The sequence below is a fragment of the Vittaforma corneae genome, assembly GCF_000231115.1.
Source record: "Vittaforma corneae ATCC 50505 unplaced genomic scaffold supercont1.11, whole genome shotgun sequence".
Classification (NCBI taxonomy): Eukaryota; Fungi; Microsporidia; family Nosematidae; genus Vittaforma; species Vittaforma corneae.
In genome coordinates this window covers 31,322-47,873 of record NW_006889844.1, presented here as the reverse complement: position 1 = coordinate 47,873, position 16,552 = coordinate 31,322, and the positions used below count along the sequence as shown (strand labels likewise).

At 38.7% G+C, this 16,552-nt stretch overlaps 13 protein-coding genes across 13 annotated transcripts; 4 read left to right on the top strand and 9 right to left on the bottom strand.

Moving 5' to 3' along the window:
• Window positions 1–170: 170 nt before the first annotated feature.
• VICG_01299 (uncharacterized protein) lies at window positions 171–1,109 on the bottom strand (the record flags this gene model as incomplete). Its single annotated transcript, XM_007604683.1, has 1 exon — window positions 171–1,109. One exon carries the CDS (start codon window positions 1,107–1,109, stop codon window positions 171–173), a length of 939 nt encoding a protein of 312 aa, XP_007604745.1.
• Window positions 1,110–1,409: 300 nt separating this feature from the next.
• VICG_01298 (uncharacterized protein) lies at window positions 1,410–2,096 on the top strand (the record flags this gene model as incomplete). The annotated part of the gene is made up of 1 exon (XM_007604682.1): window positions 1,410–2,096. One exon carries the CDS (start codon window positions 1,410–1,412, stop codon window positions 2,094–2,096), a length of 687 nt encoding a protein of 228 aa, XP_007604744.1.
• Window positions 2,097–2,355: 259 nt separating this feature from the next.
• VICG_01297 (uncharacterized protein) lies at window positions 2,356–3,546 on the bottom strand (the record flags this gene model as incomplete). The annotated part of the gene is made up of 1 exon (XM_007604681.1): window positions 2,356–3,546. The coding sequence occupies one exon, from the start codon at window positions 3,544–3,546 to the stop codon at window positions 2,356–2,358; it is 1,191 nt and encodes a 396-aa protein (XP_007604743.1).
• A 202-nt stretch (window positions 3,547–3,748) lies between these two features.
• On the bottom strand, window positions 3,749–6,427 carry VICG_01296 (uncharacterized protein; the record flags this gene model as incomplete). The annotated part of the gene is made up of 1 exon (XM_007604680.1): window positions 3,749–6,427. The coding sequence occupies one exon, from the start codon at window positions 6,425–6,427 to the stop codon at window positions 3,749–3,751; it is 2,679 nt and encodes an 892-aa protein (XP_007604742.1).
• A 469-nt stretch (window positions 6,428–6,896) lies between these two features.
• On the top strand, window positions 6,897–7,253 carry VICG_01295 (uncharacterized protein; the record flags this gene model as incomplete). Its single annotated transcript, XM_007604679.1, has 1 exon — window positions 6,897–7,253. The coding sequence occupies one exon, from the start codon at window positions 6,897–6,899 to the stop codon at window positions 7,251–7,253; it is 357 nt and encodes a 118-aa protein (XP_007604741.1).
• A 113-nt stretch (window positions 7,254–7,366) lies between these two features.
• VICG_01294 (uncharacterized protein) lies at window positions 7,367–7,717 on the bottom strand (the record flags this gene model as incomplete). Its single annotated transcript, XM_007604678.1, has 1 exon — window positions 7,367–7,717. The coding sequence occupies one exon, from the start codon at window positions 7,715–7,717 to the stop codon at window positions 7,367–7,369; it is 351 nt and encodes a 116-aa protein (XP_007604740.1).
• Window positions 7,718–8,321: 604 nt separating this feature from the next.
• VICG_01293 (uncharacterized protein) lies at window positions 8,322–8,819 on the bottom strand (the record flags this gene model as incomplete). Its single annotated transcript, XM_007604677.1, has 1 exon — window positions 8,322–8,819. One exon carries the CDS (start codon window positions 8,817–8,819, stop codon window positions 8,322–8,324), a length of 498 nt encoding a protein of 165 aa, XP_007604739.1.
• Window positions 8,820–8,999: 180 nt separating this feature from the next.
• On the bottom strand, window positions 9,000–10,637 carry VICG_01292 (uncharacterized protein; the record flags this gene model as incomplete). Its single annotated transcript, XM_007604676.1, has 1 exon — window positions 9,000–10,637. One exon carries the CDS (start codon window positions 10,635–10,637, stop codon window positions 9,000–9,002), a length of 1,638 nt encoding a protein of 545 aa, XP_007604738.1.
• Window positions 10,638–10,872: 235 nt separating this feature from the next.
• Window positions 10,873–12,120, top strand: VICG_01291 (uncharacterized protein; the record flags this gene model as incomplete). Its single annotated transcript, XM_007604675.1, has 1 exon — window positions 10,873–12,120. One exon carries the CDS (start codon window positions 10,873–10,875, stop codon window positions 12,118–12,120), a length of 1,248 nt encoding a protein of 415 aa, XP_007604737.1.
• A 164-nt stretch (window positions 12,121–12,284) lies between these two features.
• On the bottom strand, window positions 12,285–12,920 carry VICG_01290 (uncharacterized protein; the record flags this gene model as incomplete). Its single annotated transcript, XM_007604674.1, has 1 exon — window positions 12,285–12,920. One exon carries the CDS (start codon window positions 12,918–12,920, stop codon window positions 12,285–12,287), a length of 636 nt encoding a protein of 211 aa, XP_007604736.1.
• Window positions 12,921–12,969: 49 nt separating this feature from the next.
• Window positions 12,970–13,344, bottom strand: VICG_01289 (uncharacterized protein; the record flags this gene model as incomplete). Its single annotated transcript, XM_007604673.1, has 1 exon — window positions 12,970–13,344. The coding sequence occupies one exon, from the start codon at window positions 13,342–13,344 to the stop codon at window positions 12,970–12,972; it is 375 nt and encodes a 124-aa protein (XP_007604735.1).
• Window positions 13,345–13,597: 253 nt separating this feature from the next.
• On the top strand, window positions 13,598–14,830 carry VICG_01288 (uncharacterized protein; the record flags this gene model as incomplete). The annotated part of the gene is made up of 1 exon (XM_007604672.1): window positions 13,598–14,830. The coding sequence occupies one exon, from the start codon at window positions 13,598–13,600 to the stop codon at window positions 14,828–14,830; it is 1,233 nt and encodes a 410-aa protein (XP_007604734.1).
• Window positions 14,831–15,072: 242 nt separating this feature from the next.
• On the bottom strand, window positions 15,073–16,389 carry VICG_01287 (tubulin beta chain; the record flags this gene model as incomplete). Its single annotated transcript, XM_007604671.1, has 1 exon — window positions 15,073–16,389. The coding sequence occupies one exon, from the start codon at window positions 16,387–16,389 to the stop codon at window positions 15,073–15,075; it is 1,317 nt and encodes a 438-aa protein (XP_007604733.1).
• Between the last annotated feature and the right edge of the window lie 163 nt (window positions 16,390–16,552).

The window sequence follows — 16,552 nt, the reverse complement described above, 5'->3', positions numbered from 1 at the left end:
GCTGTAGGATACAGTCTTTCTGCTCTTCGCCGTTTACTTTGTATTTTTCAACTATCTGGCCAATCGTTATGGTTGAAAACTGGTTTTCATCCCCAATGCTACCAGCCAATGCCAAAACCCTGTCAAACTCCACTTCTTCCTTCAGATACCCTTCCAAAACACAGTAAAATTCAAATTCCCTGTCTTTTTTCTTTGCCTTCTTCATGCTTCCCCATTAAATCAAAAAATAAATCGATCTGCCTTTCATACAGGAAGTATCTCAGCCATGAGTAAAGTAGCTTTAGTTTAAATCCATATGCGAGACACAGCATCTCGGTAATCTTTAGAAACACAACATAGATTCTTACTATTGGGAGTTCAGAATTGAAGCATTCCTTTAGAATGCACAAACTTAGTTTTTGATGGCTAACCAAATCTTCAACTGCCCTTAGCAATTGGATTTTTTCAATAAAGGGTGAATAGACCATTTCAGATGTTACTATTGCATAGAACTCCTTTTCAGGCAATGATTTGAGGGCCAGGACCCAGTATTTGAAAAACTCAGAGTCTTTTAGATTAAACTCTTTTCTAATCAGGCTTTGATGCTCCTTAATATTAAATATTACGTCTTTCATGAAACTCAAGCTTAAGCAATTTTTCATTGCCAGTATGAAAAATATTTTGTGTTTAAATGGAGATTTTTGGATCAGGTTTTGCATTTTTCCCTTTACGTTTTCATGGAAATATACCTGTCTGAACAGCAAATCCTGGGCTTCAAAGATTACCGTTGGGTTTTCATTAACAAAGTATTCTCTTTGATCTGGAAACTCTTTATAAAAGAGAAACTTGAGCTTTATGTCCTTGAATCCAACAGGTCTTTTGCACAAAAGTTGAAAGATCATTTTCTCGACTCCACTTGTCTCTTTTCTTACGATTTCTTCGTAGCTCGCCCTCAACTCATCTGATTTGTAAAAGTCATTGTATAGCAATTTCTTGAAAAGTGGAAGTTTTATAAGAGAAAGATACGAGTCTAGTGTGATGGCGTCTTTAAATACAATTTTCCTCATTATTCTTTTGAACACCTTCGCATCTTGTGTGAATTCTGCGTCTAGTTTAAGAAATTTATCCATAGGGTGTTCTAAGAACAAAATGAAAGAACCTGTAGCTAGGACATAAACATGCCACAGAGTTAATCCATGCTAAATAGCACCTCGTCGGCACGTTTATTGCAACTAGGGACGGTTTAGGATAGAGTACACCGTGTGCTGAGTAATCAAAATTGTGCTTTGGCGTGGATATAAAAATAGCGATCAAGCACTCTTGTACCGACCTGTGCCCAACAGTGTAGCATCGGTGCTCATCTGAGCAACCACCAACTTTTAGATGTACTCTAATACCAATGTTATATGTGAAAGTAAATAAACCCTGGTATGTTTATAGCCATCAACCCCAGCCAAATATTGACAGGCATGAATCCAAAGCAGAGATTTATAGTGTCTCTGACACGATCCTTTCTCATTTTGACCAGTATTTTTTCACTCTTCGACTATGTTGAAAATCCAAACAGTATCAAATCAACTAGCGAATACAATAACTACAAGTACCTGCTATTTACAAAAATCTCTCTTCTCCTAACAATCATTTCAGCCATTTCTGGAATCATCAACAGAATAACTGGAAACTTCCACTTTATTAAGAACTTTTTTCTTCCAGTCTCCTTTACCTTTGAATTTATAGTTACCTTTATCTATTGGCTTTTGTTTCTGATTGACAAAAAATTAATTGTCGATAAGGAGACACTAAAACCTGGAAACGAAACCCCGCTGCTTTCCAGGCTTTCATCGCATGTGTTTCCCCTAATTCTAAGCTATATTGAATATACAGACTTCACTCTGAAGCCATGCGACTATCACCTGATGTTTTTTGTACTTTTCGCAATGCTGTATTACATACTTGTAACTGCATATGCTACCTACTTTGGAAGGTACATCTATCCTTTCCTTGACAATTTAGGATTCTATCAAAGACTGTTGTTCTTTGCTGGCATAGCGACTGTCGGTATTTGCATATACTCGGCACAGTATAAAATTTTTAGAAACAGAAAACCTGCACATTGAATAAATGAAGGATATTCAGTAACCAATGTATTATCTTCGTTGGAATTACATTATAAAATGTGCGCCTGGATATTCTTGTGGATTGTTCGCTCGATAGACACTATTCAGGGAATGATGGTAGCCGATAAGACTTCAGCTTTACACTTTTGGATATAAGTCACTTGACTGAAAATACGAGGCTCGTGTATTTAAAAGAATGCGGAAACACTGTCGGCATTTAATTGAAGGATACAAACTTTGCAAAAACCAATATGTCTTCTCAGTCAGAAAGCCCAATCTTCTTGGATTTGAATTCATCAAAACACGGATCATTCTTCATTGCCATTTCCATTTCTTCCTGCAGGTAGTTGCAAGCTATGTAAATACCGTCTTTTCGCATCCTGTAGATGTCAAATGACATTAAATCGTTTACAACGAATTGAAAATCCGCAAAGCTTAAGACAGGATAGCCTTTAATTTTGCAAAATGATTTAAACTCATTAAACCACTCAGCCATTGACTTTAAAGGCTGGGTGTTGAGAAAAAGAACGAGCTTTTGGTAGAAATTGAGCGAAACCACAAATTTGTTGAGAAGGGGAGTGGCCATGTCTTTGAGAATATGGCTTGTTCGGTTCAGATTTAAATTTTCCGACTCTTCAATTATCTCCCTGACCTTCCTGATGTCTCCTGTAGAAGAGGCTATCCTCTTTGTTATTAGCTCTAGCGACTTTTGGTCAACCTTCGTGCTTCCATTTTGGATTTCAGACACAACAACCTCCATCAGCTGATTTGCATTGTATGGCTTGAATTCGATCCTATTCTTTGCAATCCTACTCTCTAGCTTTGAACTTAGACTGCCAAGTGTGTTCGATATGACAACCAAAAACATCTTGCAGCTGTCCATAAAGGGCATTTCAAATAGATTGTACAGAAAGCTTTCATTTTTAGTTATCAAAAAATCAACTTCATCAACGACTATAATGTGGCTATGGCAGCAACTAGTTAAATGGTACCTTAGTGATTGCAAGGTCCCATTCCTTATCTCACAAGCACACTCAATTGCATCACAGATCTCCTTATAAATATCCTTTCTGGTCTTCAATGTGGAGCAGTTGATATATGAATAGGGAACTTCAAGATAATTTAAGAGAGTAAGTGTAGTGTGTGTCTTGCCAGATCCAGGGACACCAGTTAAGTAAAGAATGCTGTTGTTTTTGTACTTAAGAAACGAGTCTATCTGTTTCTTAATTCGATTAAATTCAGGCTCTCTACCCTTAACAGTTGGCATTCCTTTGAATCTCCTTGCTCTTTCTTTACTTTTTGAAAATGACTTGACTCTGTTGATTGCGCCCTTTCTTTGACTCTTGTAAGGCGTCATTTGCTTTTCTTCTGCTCCAGCCCTTCTTTCTTGATTCTCTTGTTCCTCAAGCATCCCATCCTGCATTAAAAATCTGGCTTCTTCATTATACATTTCTCAAATTTTACTAGGGCAAGAGATAAAGCACAGATAACTTCAAAGAAATATTGGCTGTCAAGGTTTGGGCTGCACACTTGAAATAGCAACTGGGCGCGGCAGTTGGCCGAGATCATTAAATGTAGAAATATGTGTCAAGATAAAAACATTGGGTTGATGTAGATTGTTAGCTGTTTTCTACTAGTCATATGCTAATTTATTAAAGATAGCCATTTGACAGGTATTGAAATTGATCGTAGAACATCGTTCTCATACTTTTAATCGATCTATCTACCAGACCCTGGCAGTAGATCTCAAGATCCTTGTCACTATCAGCCAATCTTAATCTATCTGTGAATTCTGCAAAAGCTATTTTTTCATAGTATCCACTGTCCTGCATGATCTCAACCATCCTCGACAGTTTCTCGTTGTGTTTTCTCAAGGCCTTGAAACCTTTGACAAATAGGCTTTTGAACTCTTCAATATCAATCAACTCAAGATACTCCGAGGAAATTTTAAATGGTGCATTTTCAACTGAAATTATTCCCGGATGCTTTCCAAATGTAAATCCAAAATCTACATGAATAATGTGGCCAAAACCATCAATCAAGATATTCCCATTGTGTCTGTCCTTGATTTGAAGAATGTATGATGCCAACGAGTATCCTACGAGTGAGTAAAGGAAGTTCCTTTTGGCAATATCGAATTTATCGCCGTCAAAAAGGTACTTAAAATACGACTCAAGAGTCTTAAATTTTGTCTCAAACTTGACTCGATGAATCGACTGGGCGTCGTTCACTGTCTCTACCAGTCCTGTCGTATCTGAAACAAGAATGATTTTGTAATTTCTAATGTAAATTGGCAGGTTTTCCATAATAAAAATCTCTTTCATCTGGGTTAGCACCTGGTAGGCTAAGTACTCATGCCGCAAAACATTCCCCGACTTTACAATGAACGAGCAGATAGTCCATCCGGAGCATTTTGAATATTTTGTAGACCTTCTGACTTTTTCTCTGATCGATGAAAACGATCTCTCATCCCAGCGGGACAGAAGACTGGCGTTTTTGTCATCACTTAGATAAACCGATGAGCCACTAGCTGTTTCATTGATATAAGGAGAGTAGGTTATACTTGAGGACGAGTTATTCGCCACCAATTCGTCATATTCCTGGTTTGTTGTAATGATTTCTAAATTAACACTGGCTGTCGGGGCATCTGATTCGTTGGAGATTTTGCTGTCTTCAATGTTATGGATTTGACTAATGTCTCCACCATCAATAGAGTCTTGCTTTGACTTATTGGAAGCATCGCTACTAAGCTCTATGGTGCCACTATTAAATTCTACTATATTATTTCTGGTTTCTCCCTCGTTGCTGGGCATCCTGCTGTTGTTGTCACAGACACTTCTAGGTCGACCCATGGAATCTGCCATGTCTATTTGCAAGCCGTTCGCAAATTCTCGATCTTTGATCAACGAGCCGTGCTTGTCCAAATGCGATCTGTCTACTTCTCCATCATCAGGTTCAGTTGAAATGGTTGGACTATTATAAATATCATCATTTGTATGCATGGCACTGTCGGAATTAATATTAAGGTTTATCATTGAAACTGTATCAATTAATGGATCGCCATTCATAAAGTTATGAAACAGGGCATTCTCAATGGCAACAACCAAACTTTCCTTGATCCCATCAACATCTCCCAGCTCCCCCAAATCATTCAAAAACTCCAGCTGTCTTACTAAGCCCTTGGCTTTCTTCAAGTCTGTGCTATACGGCCTATGGCCAGTGCTACCCAGATCTGCACACTCGCAAATCACAATAAAAGGACAGTTTTCTGCCGAGTCTAGCACTTTTGCATGTTCCAATGAGAATCCAAGTATTTTTTTGGCACTACAAAGTGGATTGAAAATATTATTGGACATCTCTCTATTTAATAATTCCAAGTATATTCTAAGGGTTCTTTGTCTTAGGTGCACGGGTATTTTCTTAAGGATGCTTGAAATTTCAACTAAATTTTCAAGAAAATGGCAGTTGGTCTTGAACTTTGAACATGTGCTTTTAAATTGAAGGTGTTTAAAGTTCTTTTTACTGTTGAAGATTCGAGAATATTCGTCCAGTTCCTTGAACAGCTGCGTATTAAATAGCGAGAGTACAGATTTGGCAAAGTACAACATTAACCCATTTATGGTTGGTGATTTTTGTTTTCTTGTGATTGAGAAAGTTCTATTGCGTAAGATGTATCTTATTCTAATCCTTAGCAAAGTGCTGTTTTTGGATAATATAGCACCACTATTTGTTGATACTATACCGCTAGTGTTTTCAGCAGTATTGTTCTCAATCATTAAAGCCCCATTGTCCTTGCTCGTAGAAGTCCCATTTTCACTGAATAACATACGATTGCTTGCAACCTTTTTTCTCAAAGACTTGGCCAGTCTATAACGTTTGTATATGATCCCAACATTTTTTTTACTTTCAAAACTGTCAGCATCGAGTATATCACAACAAAGAAAATAACAGTGACTAGCTTTACTCTCGTCTACAGTTCCCAGAACACTTTTTAGTCTCAGGAACAGGGCAATCCTAAAGTTTCTATCTTTCCTTGCATTATAAATGAGTAGATCATATACTGGATAGGATATTGGAGATGTGGAAGAGATATTGGTTGACAGTGCTGAACTGGTATATCCTTTTAGCATGATTTCAACCAGCTGTGGTATCTCTTCTCTTACATTCATGCTCCTGAGTTTACGGCACAGTATGTAGTGAACACCGGGATTGGCTATTCTATAGAGAAGAGAAATATAGTAGTGTCTATCGTTTGAGTCGTGCAATACTATTGGTGTGAGGTATTTAATATTTGAGACTTTGGAGATTTGGACACTGGGATCTTGTAGCATTTTTAGATGGGCAAAAACAAACTAGAAATAAAGGCACCGAAATGAAGGTGTGGACGAACGATGTCTTGGAATCGAGGGGAATTCTACTAGATGCTGCAAAGACAGAATTTGAAACGAACGATGTTTAATTAAAAAAGAAGGCTTGTAGTCCATATCAGCAAATATTATATCTTAATTTACTGAGGCTTGATAGAGCAGAGCATAGCTTTCTATAATCTAATCCCATAAATCTTGCTGCTTTAAACTCACCCAGATAACAATGAAATAGCACTGCTGTGATGCCGAGACACTAATTTGCGGTTATCCATTTATGTAGGCTATTGCTCAGCATTCGATACACCATCTTTTGGCTAACAATATATTTTCTTCTTTTTTTCCTCCTGGCAGATCTGAATTTATCGGAAAACAACCCCAAAATGAATGAACAGGCCCAAAGAACATATTATGAAATCATTGACAGGTAGGAACTATGCTAGAACAAGAAGGGCCTATGCACAGTATTGACAGAGACATGGCCTACTCGATTCAGAGGGAGTGGTTGAAGAACTTGGAAGTGCTTCAATCTGAGCCTGTTGTAAACACAGCTGATTTGGCAGAGCTCCAGGAACGGGACGAATCCTTTGAAGACTCGCATTCTGATCTTTTGTCTGAGGAGGATCGCCTGGATCGGCTTGAGAGGCAGATCGGGGTGTACATGGTATGTTTCTTTACAAAAGTAACAAAGACCAAGACAAAATGGAAGTGCAGCTTTAAAAATGGATTTATAAATTTGGACAACTATGACATTCCGTACAGCACAGCAACTGGCGAGTTTCTACAATGGTGAATAAAGTCTGTAAAATGAAATTGAAAGGTCAATATTTCGTATGGCATGTATTTATGTTCTCTTTGATTGAATACCCACGGTGTTTACACACTCTTTTTAGTGCACTAAGCATTTTATTTGCGTCTTTTACTTATCCATTCTATTATCTTTGAAACCAAGCTGCATTCTTCCTTGCCATTGTTCAAAACTATGCATGTAAACCCGTTCATATAGCTAGTATTTTCAACAAACAAATACGGAATATTCCTCTCTTCACAAAGAATAGGAATGTGGGTTATTAAATCCATGGGGGATGTAGATGCACTTAATACTACCAGTGCTTTGGAAGACTCGCCCTTCAGGATGTGTTTTTGGCACTGCTTTATTCCACTGATGAGACCACCATTTTCAAGTTGCTTCTTGGTACATTCAAGAACCATATTTGCCGTGCCCTCATCGGCAATTGGATGTGCAATTGGAATCATAGGGACAGACTCCAAAGAAAGTAAAAATTTTTAAATACCATCGAAAGCTCATTTCAATTGTCACAGCTGGGGTTCTGGTGCATGAGTAGCCTGCCGGTGTTTTCAGCCCAAATAGACCGTATTTGCCAGCATCAATCATAAAAAATCAAAATGATGGTCTTTCAAGCCAAATTAACTTTAAGACCAACATAGCTTGTTTGCCTATTGACACTTTAAACAAGATTCATTTCAATATATTTTTGACCTGTTTGTTTATGAAATGATAGTTCCTCCTGAGCTCAACACACGGGAAAGGAAAAATCACGATCTCAACGACCTGAGAGTCTATTATATGATCTGCGAGGATTTAGGAATTGCCGAAAAAGAGGACATCCAAAAGTCGTTCTTCCATCTGATGAGATGGGCAGGAAATTACAAATTTCTAGAGGAATTTCAAATTTTTAAAAATTACATCGACAAATTGAAAAAAGACAGAAAGTACAATAAATAGATCAGATTGTCAAGTCTTAATGTTGGAAACAATGCCTAAGCTGAGTGTTGTCCTGCTTTAAATCAATATAACTATAATGTGCTATTACAAAAATGTTTTTAAGTTACTATTTAATTATTCCCGTATCGATCCGTACTGCCGACTTACTGTTCTCTTGGCCTCATCCAACTGCTCCTTTGTAAATGTTATCGAAACTTTCTCAACTAGCTTTGGACCAATGACTCGTATGTCGGTCCTTCCATTCTTATAGAGATTTCTGGAAAGAGAATAAATACAGGTGTAAACTTGCTTGATGTTCTTATCCTCAAAAAGATCAATGGTCTGGAAGTTCTCGGAGTCGGGAACACCCAGCATCCTGGCCTTTTCAATAAAATATGCTATGTTTTCCATTTGGAAAAAGCTTAGAGAGCTTCTGCTTGGACACTTAATCTTAGCAAATGCATCTTTTGAGAGAATTGCATTGATCATATTGCAAAGAACCACTCCATCCCTCAGAACTACCGATAGAGGTCCTTCTGCGAGCTTTTCCTGGAGTATTTCGGCCATCCATTCCTTTATCTCTGCTTCTTCATTTACATTTTGGCTTTTGTTTTGTTCTGGTGGAAAGTCCATGGGTCGATTGATTTTTATGAACAAAAAAGCTGCGTAAACAAACTTAAAAACTCACCTTAAGCTTTAGCTACTCTAGTATGTTTTAAGTACAACAGTCATTTCTACCCACCAAAAGTAGAAAGTTTAGCACACTTTCAAGTAAACAGCCTGATTTATTTATGTTTTGGTCCAAATTTAACATCAGTGGTACGAGAGAGGATAATCCATCGAAGTTATGCAGAACACAACAAAGCATAAAAAGAATGCCAGAAATACAGCTCTTGCCAGGCCTCCAGTCTTGCTTGCAAAGAACAAGCACATAAGGACTGGCATGACTATCAATATCATTTTTAACTGTGGTCTTCTTGACTTGCCAAGGATATTTCCATCTATTCTAACACCTGTTAAAACCTCATAGACGTTATGAAGCTGCCCTTGTCTATATCTGTTTATAAAATATCGAGTAACCGATGAATAGCAATCACTTAGGGACCCAAGAATATGTCTCTGTCCATGCGTTATGAAATATGATCCCTGTGCCTTTGTTCCAGCATATTGAATGCTCAAGTTGTTTCCGTTTTCGTAGAAAAGTGTCTTAAAGGCCTCTTCATATCTACCAATATTCTCTCTACCAGTGACTCCGGCATCCTCAAGCTGAAGCCTCAGTATGTCCCTTCCTATAAAGTACTGCATTGAGTTTGTCCTGTCAAGGCAGTCGATGCAGTTTGTTCTGATTATTGTCTTTTGTGACCTACCACTGGAATTGAACCCGGTCTCTAGAAAATTAATTGGAAAATCAACCTTTCTGAAATCTTTTTTGAAATCGTAGTTGTAGAGGTTGCATGTCAGTCCATAATGCTGGTTAAACTTCTTATAGAGATTTTCCTCGTAGCCGTCCTTGTGAATTAGGTTAAGATACACTACCGGCCTGTTGTAGATATTTTCAAGAAGCTCATGCGCCGTCCTGGAGGATGTCTCGGCCAATTTCCCATCAATTTTAATGGCAGGCTTATACACAAACCCTACAGTATGCTTCCACACCAGCGGAATTGAGCCTCGTAGATGAAGATATGAGTTTTTGTCTGAAACAATCTGCTCGGTTTCCACAAAGTTACTTGGATATCCGCTTTGATCCACGCCTCTTGAGAAGTACCTTGACCCAGCTCGTTTCGGACATCTCCTTGATATTAATATTAAATCTTCATACATACCAAAATATCCTTGAATGCATTTCAAGATCAAGCGTTCATATGCGCTTTCTTTTTTCTGGTGGGCATATAGCTTGTTAAAGTGATCTATGGTAAAGCTATTAAATAAGAACTCGTATTTGTACAATCTTTCTTCTTGCAAGATAAGCCTTTGGCTTGGACTTTTATCTGTCTTCTCAGCTATTTTATCAAGCATCCTATTGAAATCCTTTCTTAAATACAGCTGAGCCTCACTAAAATAAATTCCAGGTAATTCAAAGAACTCTGCAATACATTTTTTTAGATACTGAATTTCTTTCAAATCCATAATGTCGTTATCCATGCCTCCTGTAGCTGATGCTTCTACATTTAACGCCGCATCTTGGCGATCTGGTCCTTTTTGATTTGCTCTGTTTTCCTTCAAATTAAATATTCTCACGTCCTTGACTTCAAACACAGGATACCCGCCAATCAACCCTACTCTTTCAGCACTTTGCACTAAAATCAAGTATATATGCTTGTTAAATGTGAAAGAGCCGTATACGCCGAATATTTCAAGTGATTCGTCTTTGTCCCAAACAGAGTGCTCAAATAGTATGCTGTTTTGATCCTCAATTGTAAGAACATGGCTCTTTATTTGTGCTTTAAACATCCGCGGGGTTTAACAACAAATGAAAAATAAGGCATGAAATAGCTAAAAATGATTTTTGGTTTTCTGATAAGTACTATCGTTTTCATATTAAACTACCTAAATGGCCACAAGTCATCCAAACCGAGAAACAATGCTTGTAGTAGAATGTGGTGCTTAAGTGATACTTCTGCATGTTCAACATTGCGATCTTGGTTTTTATTTAAATTGCTCTTTCGCCAGCCCCAAGGAAGTAGCCATGGTCGAGCATTTGCTGGTAGAGCACATAGCAGGCTATGAGTTGTTTGAGCTGAAAGGCTTTGAGACCCTTGCACAGCCGCTCTATACTGAGTACGCTGCCCTAACACAGATTGTCAACCATATTTCTTCTCTTGCATTTACTGATGTGTCCGAGGCCGTGTCTTCGATAAAATCTTTGGAGCGCGGCGACATACCGGAAAAATTGAAAATTTTTCTAGAAATGAGCAGCGTGAAAGTCTTGCATTGCGACAAATCGCTGAAAAATGCTTTAAAGACGGTTGGAATTGAACAAAAGTATAGCCCAAATATTGTTCGCGGAGTTAAAGTGAATCTATCAAAGTTTACTAGGCAGGCAGGGGACAAGCAGTTGAGAATGGGTGCTGCATTTTGTCTAGCTAAGGAGAACATACAGTATAATCTTGAACGAGAAGATAATGTGGCTGTTTCTGTGGGATATGAAATTGAAAATGTAGAGAAAGACATTGAAAATCTAAAAGAGAAGGCTACCAAGTTGCTCAACTGGTATTTTCCAAGTCTGAATGTGACTGTTAACAGTGATGTGTTCTATAGTTTGATTTTCAACCATATTAATAATGCGAGAAACACAGATTCAGGCACGGACGACATTGTCGATGGTGCTGTAGTCAGCAAAGATGTAAGTGAGTGTGTGGGTATTATTAAAGATGGGCTGAATGATATTCCAGAGTTCGACATCAGTATTCTAAAAGACTATCTGAGCATGATCTTCGAAAAAGAAAAGCTGCTAAGAAATCTTGAGGAATATTTGGCAGAAAAAATGAAAATTTTGGCTCCAAATCTCAGGCATATCCTTGGGGACAAACTCTGTTTTAAAATGATTCACAAGGCAGGCGGGCTGATGAACTTGAGTCTTTATCCCTCATCCACCCTCCAGCTACTTGGCGCTGAGAAATCTCTTTTTAGGAGCTTGAAGATGAGAACAAACACCCCAAAATATGGGTTAATATACCAGTTGAATTATTTACATCGGTCTGGCTGTTTAGGGGGGAATATTGGAAGAATGTGCAGATTCATTGCAGCTAAATGTTCGGTGGCAGCCAGGATTGACTGTTTCTGTGAGGACCGAAGTGGGGAATATGGAAAGGAGCTAAAGAAATTGATCGATAAGAAAATACAGTCATATAAGAGTAGAAAGATTGAGATCGAGACAACAGCAGAGACCATGAAAAGGGTAGAAAAAAGACTGAAAGAAGCAAATAAAAAATAACAAGAATAGATATTGCCCACTGTTTTTGAATAAATTTACGTTTGTGGCAAACGTTGACTGCAAATATTCAACTTCTTTGTAGTAGTGCTGGCGGGCAGAATATATTTTAATATGCAGTTACTACTCTCTAAAAAAGGTACACAGGTAGCCTATTTAATATTTATTTAAAATTCAAAATCAACCCCAATAACGTATTTTTCGCAGTCCAGGCTAGTAGTCAATGGTACTGCAAAGATAAACGATGGTCCCTTCCTGGTTTTCATGGACACTCCTACTCCAACGGATTTTCCAATACAATTATTATCTCCAAAGTTCATCAAAATGCTATAGCATTCCCCAAGCCCCTTCACCGAGTTAATACCAACGTCGCTAAATGCAAATACCTCAAACTTGTTAATGTAAAATCCGATCTTGTTTCGTATTTCAATAAAGCTGTTTCCACCTATCTTTTTGTTTTGATTCACTGGCCCTATGCTTTCTTTTTTATATCCCCTCAGTGTATCTCCAAGGAAAAACTTTTCAACCAGGCTTGTCTGTCCAAAGATTTTGCCCAATTTTAACCCCGTTTCAAAGAAAAGACGGTCTCCTTTCAGGCAGAATTTTCTTCCGACGACAGCCTTCAAAAACGGTATGAGTTTGTCTGCTTTGGTCACTCCAAGTTTAGCATCAACCTTGGTCCCAAAAATCTTAAAAATTGACTGGTTGTAAAACACGTCTAGTTTTTGGATTTTTTCAAATCCTAGCTTAAGACAAAGATTGCTAATAATATTGTGAGATGCACTATTAAATTTTGTGCCCAACTCTATTTTCTTAATATCTACCTCCTTATCATTGATCTCACGTGCATTCCTACTTGCAGTGATTCGTTGTATGTGCTATGCTGTTGTTTACAAATAACGGCTTTCCAATCTCAACAGTGGCATCCTTGTAGCTTTGGAAGTTCAGATTGAAGAATTCCCCGCCGCCAAAAACGTTGGGAAAATTTACTATTATGTTCTTGGACATGGCTGTTCCATTATTTCTACTCTTTGATGAAAGCTTCATCTTTATAGAATTTGGAGATTCACTGAGACACACTTTATTTTTGACGGGAGTGCAGGAGCTGAATATGTTAAGCGAGTAAAGATTCTCCAAAAGAGCTTTTGGGGAGGACGAGATTGATTTTATGTTGTCTAGGATGCCTTCTGTCGTTTTTTTGTGTCCGTAGAAGTGGATAAAATTCATAGGGTCAGAAACGAGGCCACATAAAAAGACTTGCAAAGAGCTTTAGACAACATGAAAATGCCCAAGTATAAAGCCATGAGACGACCAACTCTGATAAAAATCTATCAAAGATATTATATGCCGCAGTAATTTGCTCACGAGCCCTCGGCACATCTGTTGGACCAAGTCATGTACAAGCCAGCCTGAGCATTCACAGCACTCTTTAATCTATATCGGCATTTCACATTTTCTTTTTGAAAAATTCTTCGCCCAGATGAAGGTCAATTTCTACAATGCAAAAAAACTAAAGTACTTGAACACTCTCAGCTCTGGCAAAGCCAAAAGAAACTCAAGAGGTGAGATCATAAAGGCAGCACCGTTTCAATCTAAGGATGCATCCACTGGCCGGGTTGAGCCAGCCAGAGCTTGGTTTACAAATACGAAGACCGTTACACAGAATGAGCTAGAGGAATACAGAAACTCAATCAAGACAAAGAGTCCATACGATGTTTTGCTAAGTGTGGGGAATGTGCCATACTCATTGATTAACAATGAGGTGAAATTGAAGAAAAAAGCCGACTTTTCGAGCTGTTTTGGGAGCAAAAACCAGTCAAAGAGGCCAAAGCTCCAATATAAAAGTCTAGAGGAAATGGTCAATAGAGAAAATCCAGTGCATAAAGAAGCAATCCATAGAAATGATAAAAATGTAAAAGGGCAGAGCCACAGAATCTGGAACGAGTTGTACAAAGTTATTGATAGCTCTGATGTAGTGGTGCATGTCTTAGACGCAAGAGATCCACTTGGAACAAAATGCAGCCAGATTGAAGAGTTCCTTAAAACTAAGGCACGGCACAAGCACTTAATGTATGTCCTAAACAAGGTTGATCTAATCCCAAAGGCTGTAACAGCTCAATGGCTAAGGACTTTGAGCAAGGAACATCCCTGCTTGGCTTATCACTCAAATTCATTGGACAACAACTACGGCAAGGCCAATCTAATGAATGTGCTTAGACAGTTTAAGACTCTCTACAAGAAGGATACTCTGAGCATTGGGTTTGTTGGGTATCCCAATACTGGAAAGTCCAGTATTATCAATACTCTGAGAAATAAGGCTGTGTGCAAATCGGCCCCCGTTCCAGGAGAAACAAGACATTGGCAGTACATCGCATTGATGAAAGATCTCTACCTGATAGACTGCCCTGGCGTTGTGCCAGTTTCAGATTATAGAATGGCAGTATTGAGGGGTGCAATACGCATTGAGAATGTTGAGGATCCTGAAGATCTGATACCCGATGTTATTAAACTGACAGGAAAAGAAGCCGTTGAAAATTGCTATGGGATTCCATTTGAAAGTCTTGATGATCTGTTTGTGCAAATGGCCAGTAGATTTGGGAAAGTAACTAAAGGGGGAGAGCCTAACATTGATCTTATCTCCAAGATGATTCTTCATGATTTGCACAGAGGAAAGATCCCATATTTCACCCTACCACCTGAGTCCAAAGCTTAATTGCTTATCATGTTTACTAGCAATGCGCATCTTAGCAGTAAAGACACTGTTTTAGTGTTTGTAAAGTGCTATTAGATTAGACTCTTGAGTAATTTATTTAAAAAGCATATTTTAAAGAGGTTATTCTACAAGCATCGCGCATCTTTCAAAAGCAATACTCACATAAAGCATTGAGCAGACTTTCACATATACTTTAAATAAATACATGAGAAATTATTGTAATACTTTTGATTAAATGCTATTTATTGAGCATATTCCTCACCTACCTCAACGGTAGCTTCTTGATATTGTTGATATTCACTAAGAAGATCATTCAAATTAGACTCGGCCTCGGCAAACTCAAGCTCATCCATGCCTTCGCCAGTGTACCAGTGCAAGAACGCCTTTCTCTTGAACATAACCATAAACTGTTCACTGATTCTCTTGAAGAGCTCTTGAATAGAGGTGGTATTGGCAATAAACGTAGCAGACATGTCAAAGCCGTAGGGTGGCACATCGCAGACAGCAGTCTGAACATTGTTAGGAATCCATTCAACAAAATACTCACTGTTCCTAGACTGCATATTGGACATTTGCTCCTCCACATCCTTCATGGACATCTTTCCCCGGAAGACTGCAGCAGCTGTCAGATATCTGCCATGCTTTGGATCACAGGCCGTCATCATGTTACTGGAATCAAACATCTGTGCGGTGAGTTCATTTACAGAGTAGGTCTTAAATCTTTGGGAACCCTCGGCTATTAAAGGTGCAAATCCTACACAGAAGAAATGAAGACGTGGAAATGGAATCATATTAACTGCCAGCTTCCTTAGGTCGGAATTGAGCTGGCCCGGAAACCTAAGACAAGTGGTCACTCCACTCATAACAAGCGAAACGAGATGGTTCAGCTGATCATATCCTGGACTCTTCATTTTCAATGTTTTATGGCATATATCGTACAGCGCATCATTGTCAATACAGAATGTTTGGTCAGCGTTCTCAACCAATTGGTGGATGGAAAGCGTAGCATTATATGGCTCCACCACAGTATCGGACACCTTTGGAGAAGGCACCACCGAGAAGGTAGCAAGCATTCTGTCTGGATATTCCTCTTTGATCTTCGATACCAAAAGAGTGCCCATTCCTGCGCCAGTGCCTCCTCCCAGTGAATGTGTCAACTGGAATCCCTGAAGAGAATCGGATCTCTCTGACTCTTTCCTTAAAACATCCATCACTTGGTCAACCAGTTCAGCACCCTCGGTGTAATGTCCTTTGGCCCAATTATTACCTGCTCCACTCTGTCCAAAAACAAAGTTGTCTGGTCTAAATAGGTCTCCATATGTTCCACTCTTTACAGCATCCATTGTTCCTGGCTCGAGATCCACAAGACAAGCTCTTGGCACATGCTTTCCTGAAGAGGACATGTTGTAGTATACCTCGATTCGGTCTCTCTGAATGTCTGAGGTTCCAGTGTATATTCCGGAAGGGTCAATTCCGTGCTCCTTGCTTATAGTTTCCCAGAACTTTGTTCCAATTTGGTTTCCACACTGACCTGTTTGAATGTGGATAATCTCACGCATGGAGGACTGAAAATTTTTGATAGAAAAGAAATTAATAGGTGGATAAAGAAAAGGAGAATGCTACAAATGAAGTCTAAAGCGCATAGTGGCCAATCCTAATGCTAGCAGTTAAGTGTAGAACATAAATCAGGTTGTATTAGACTGTAGTTTTGTGCTATTTGTA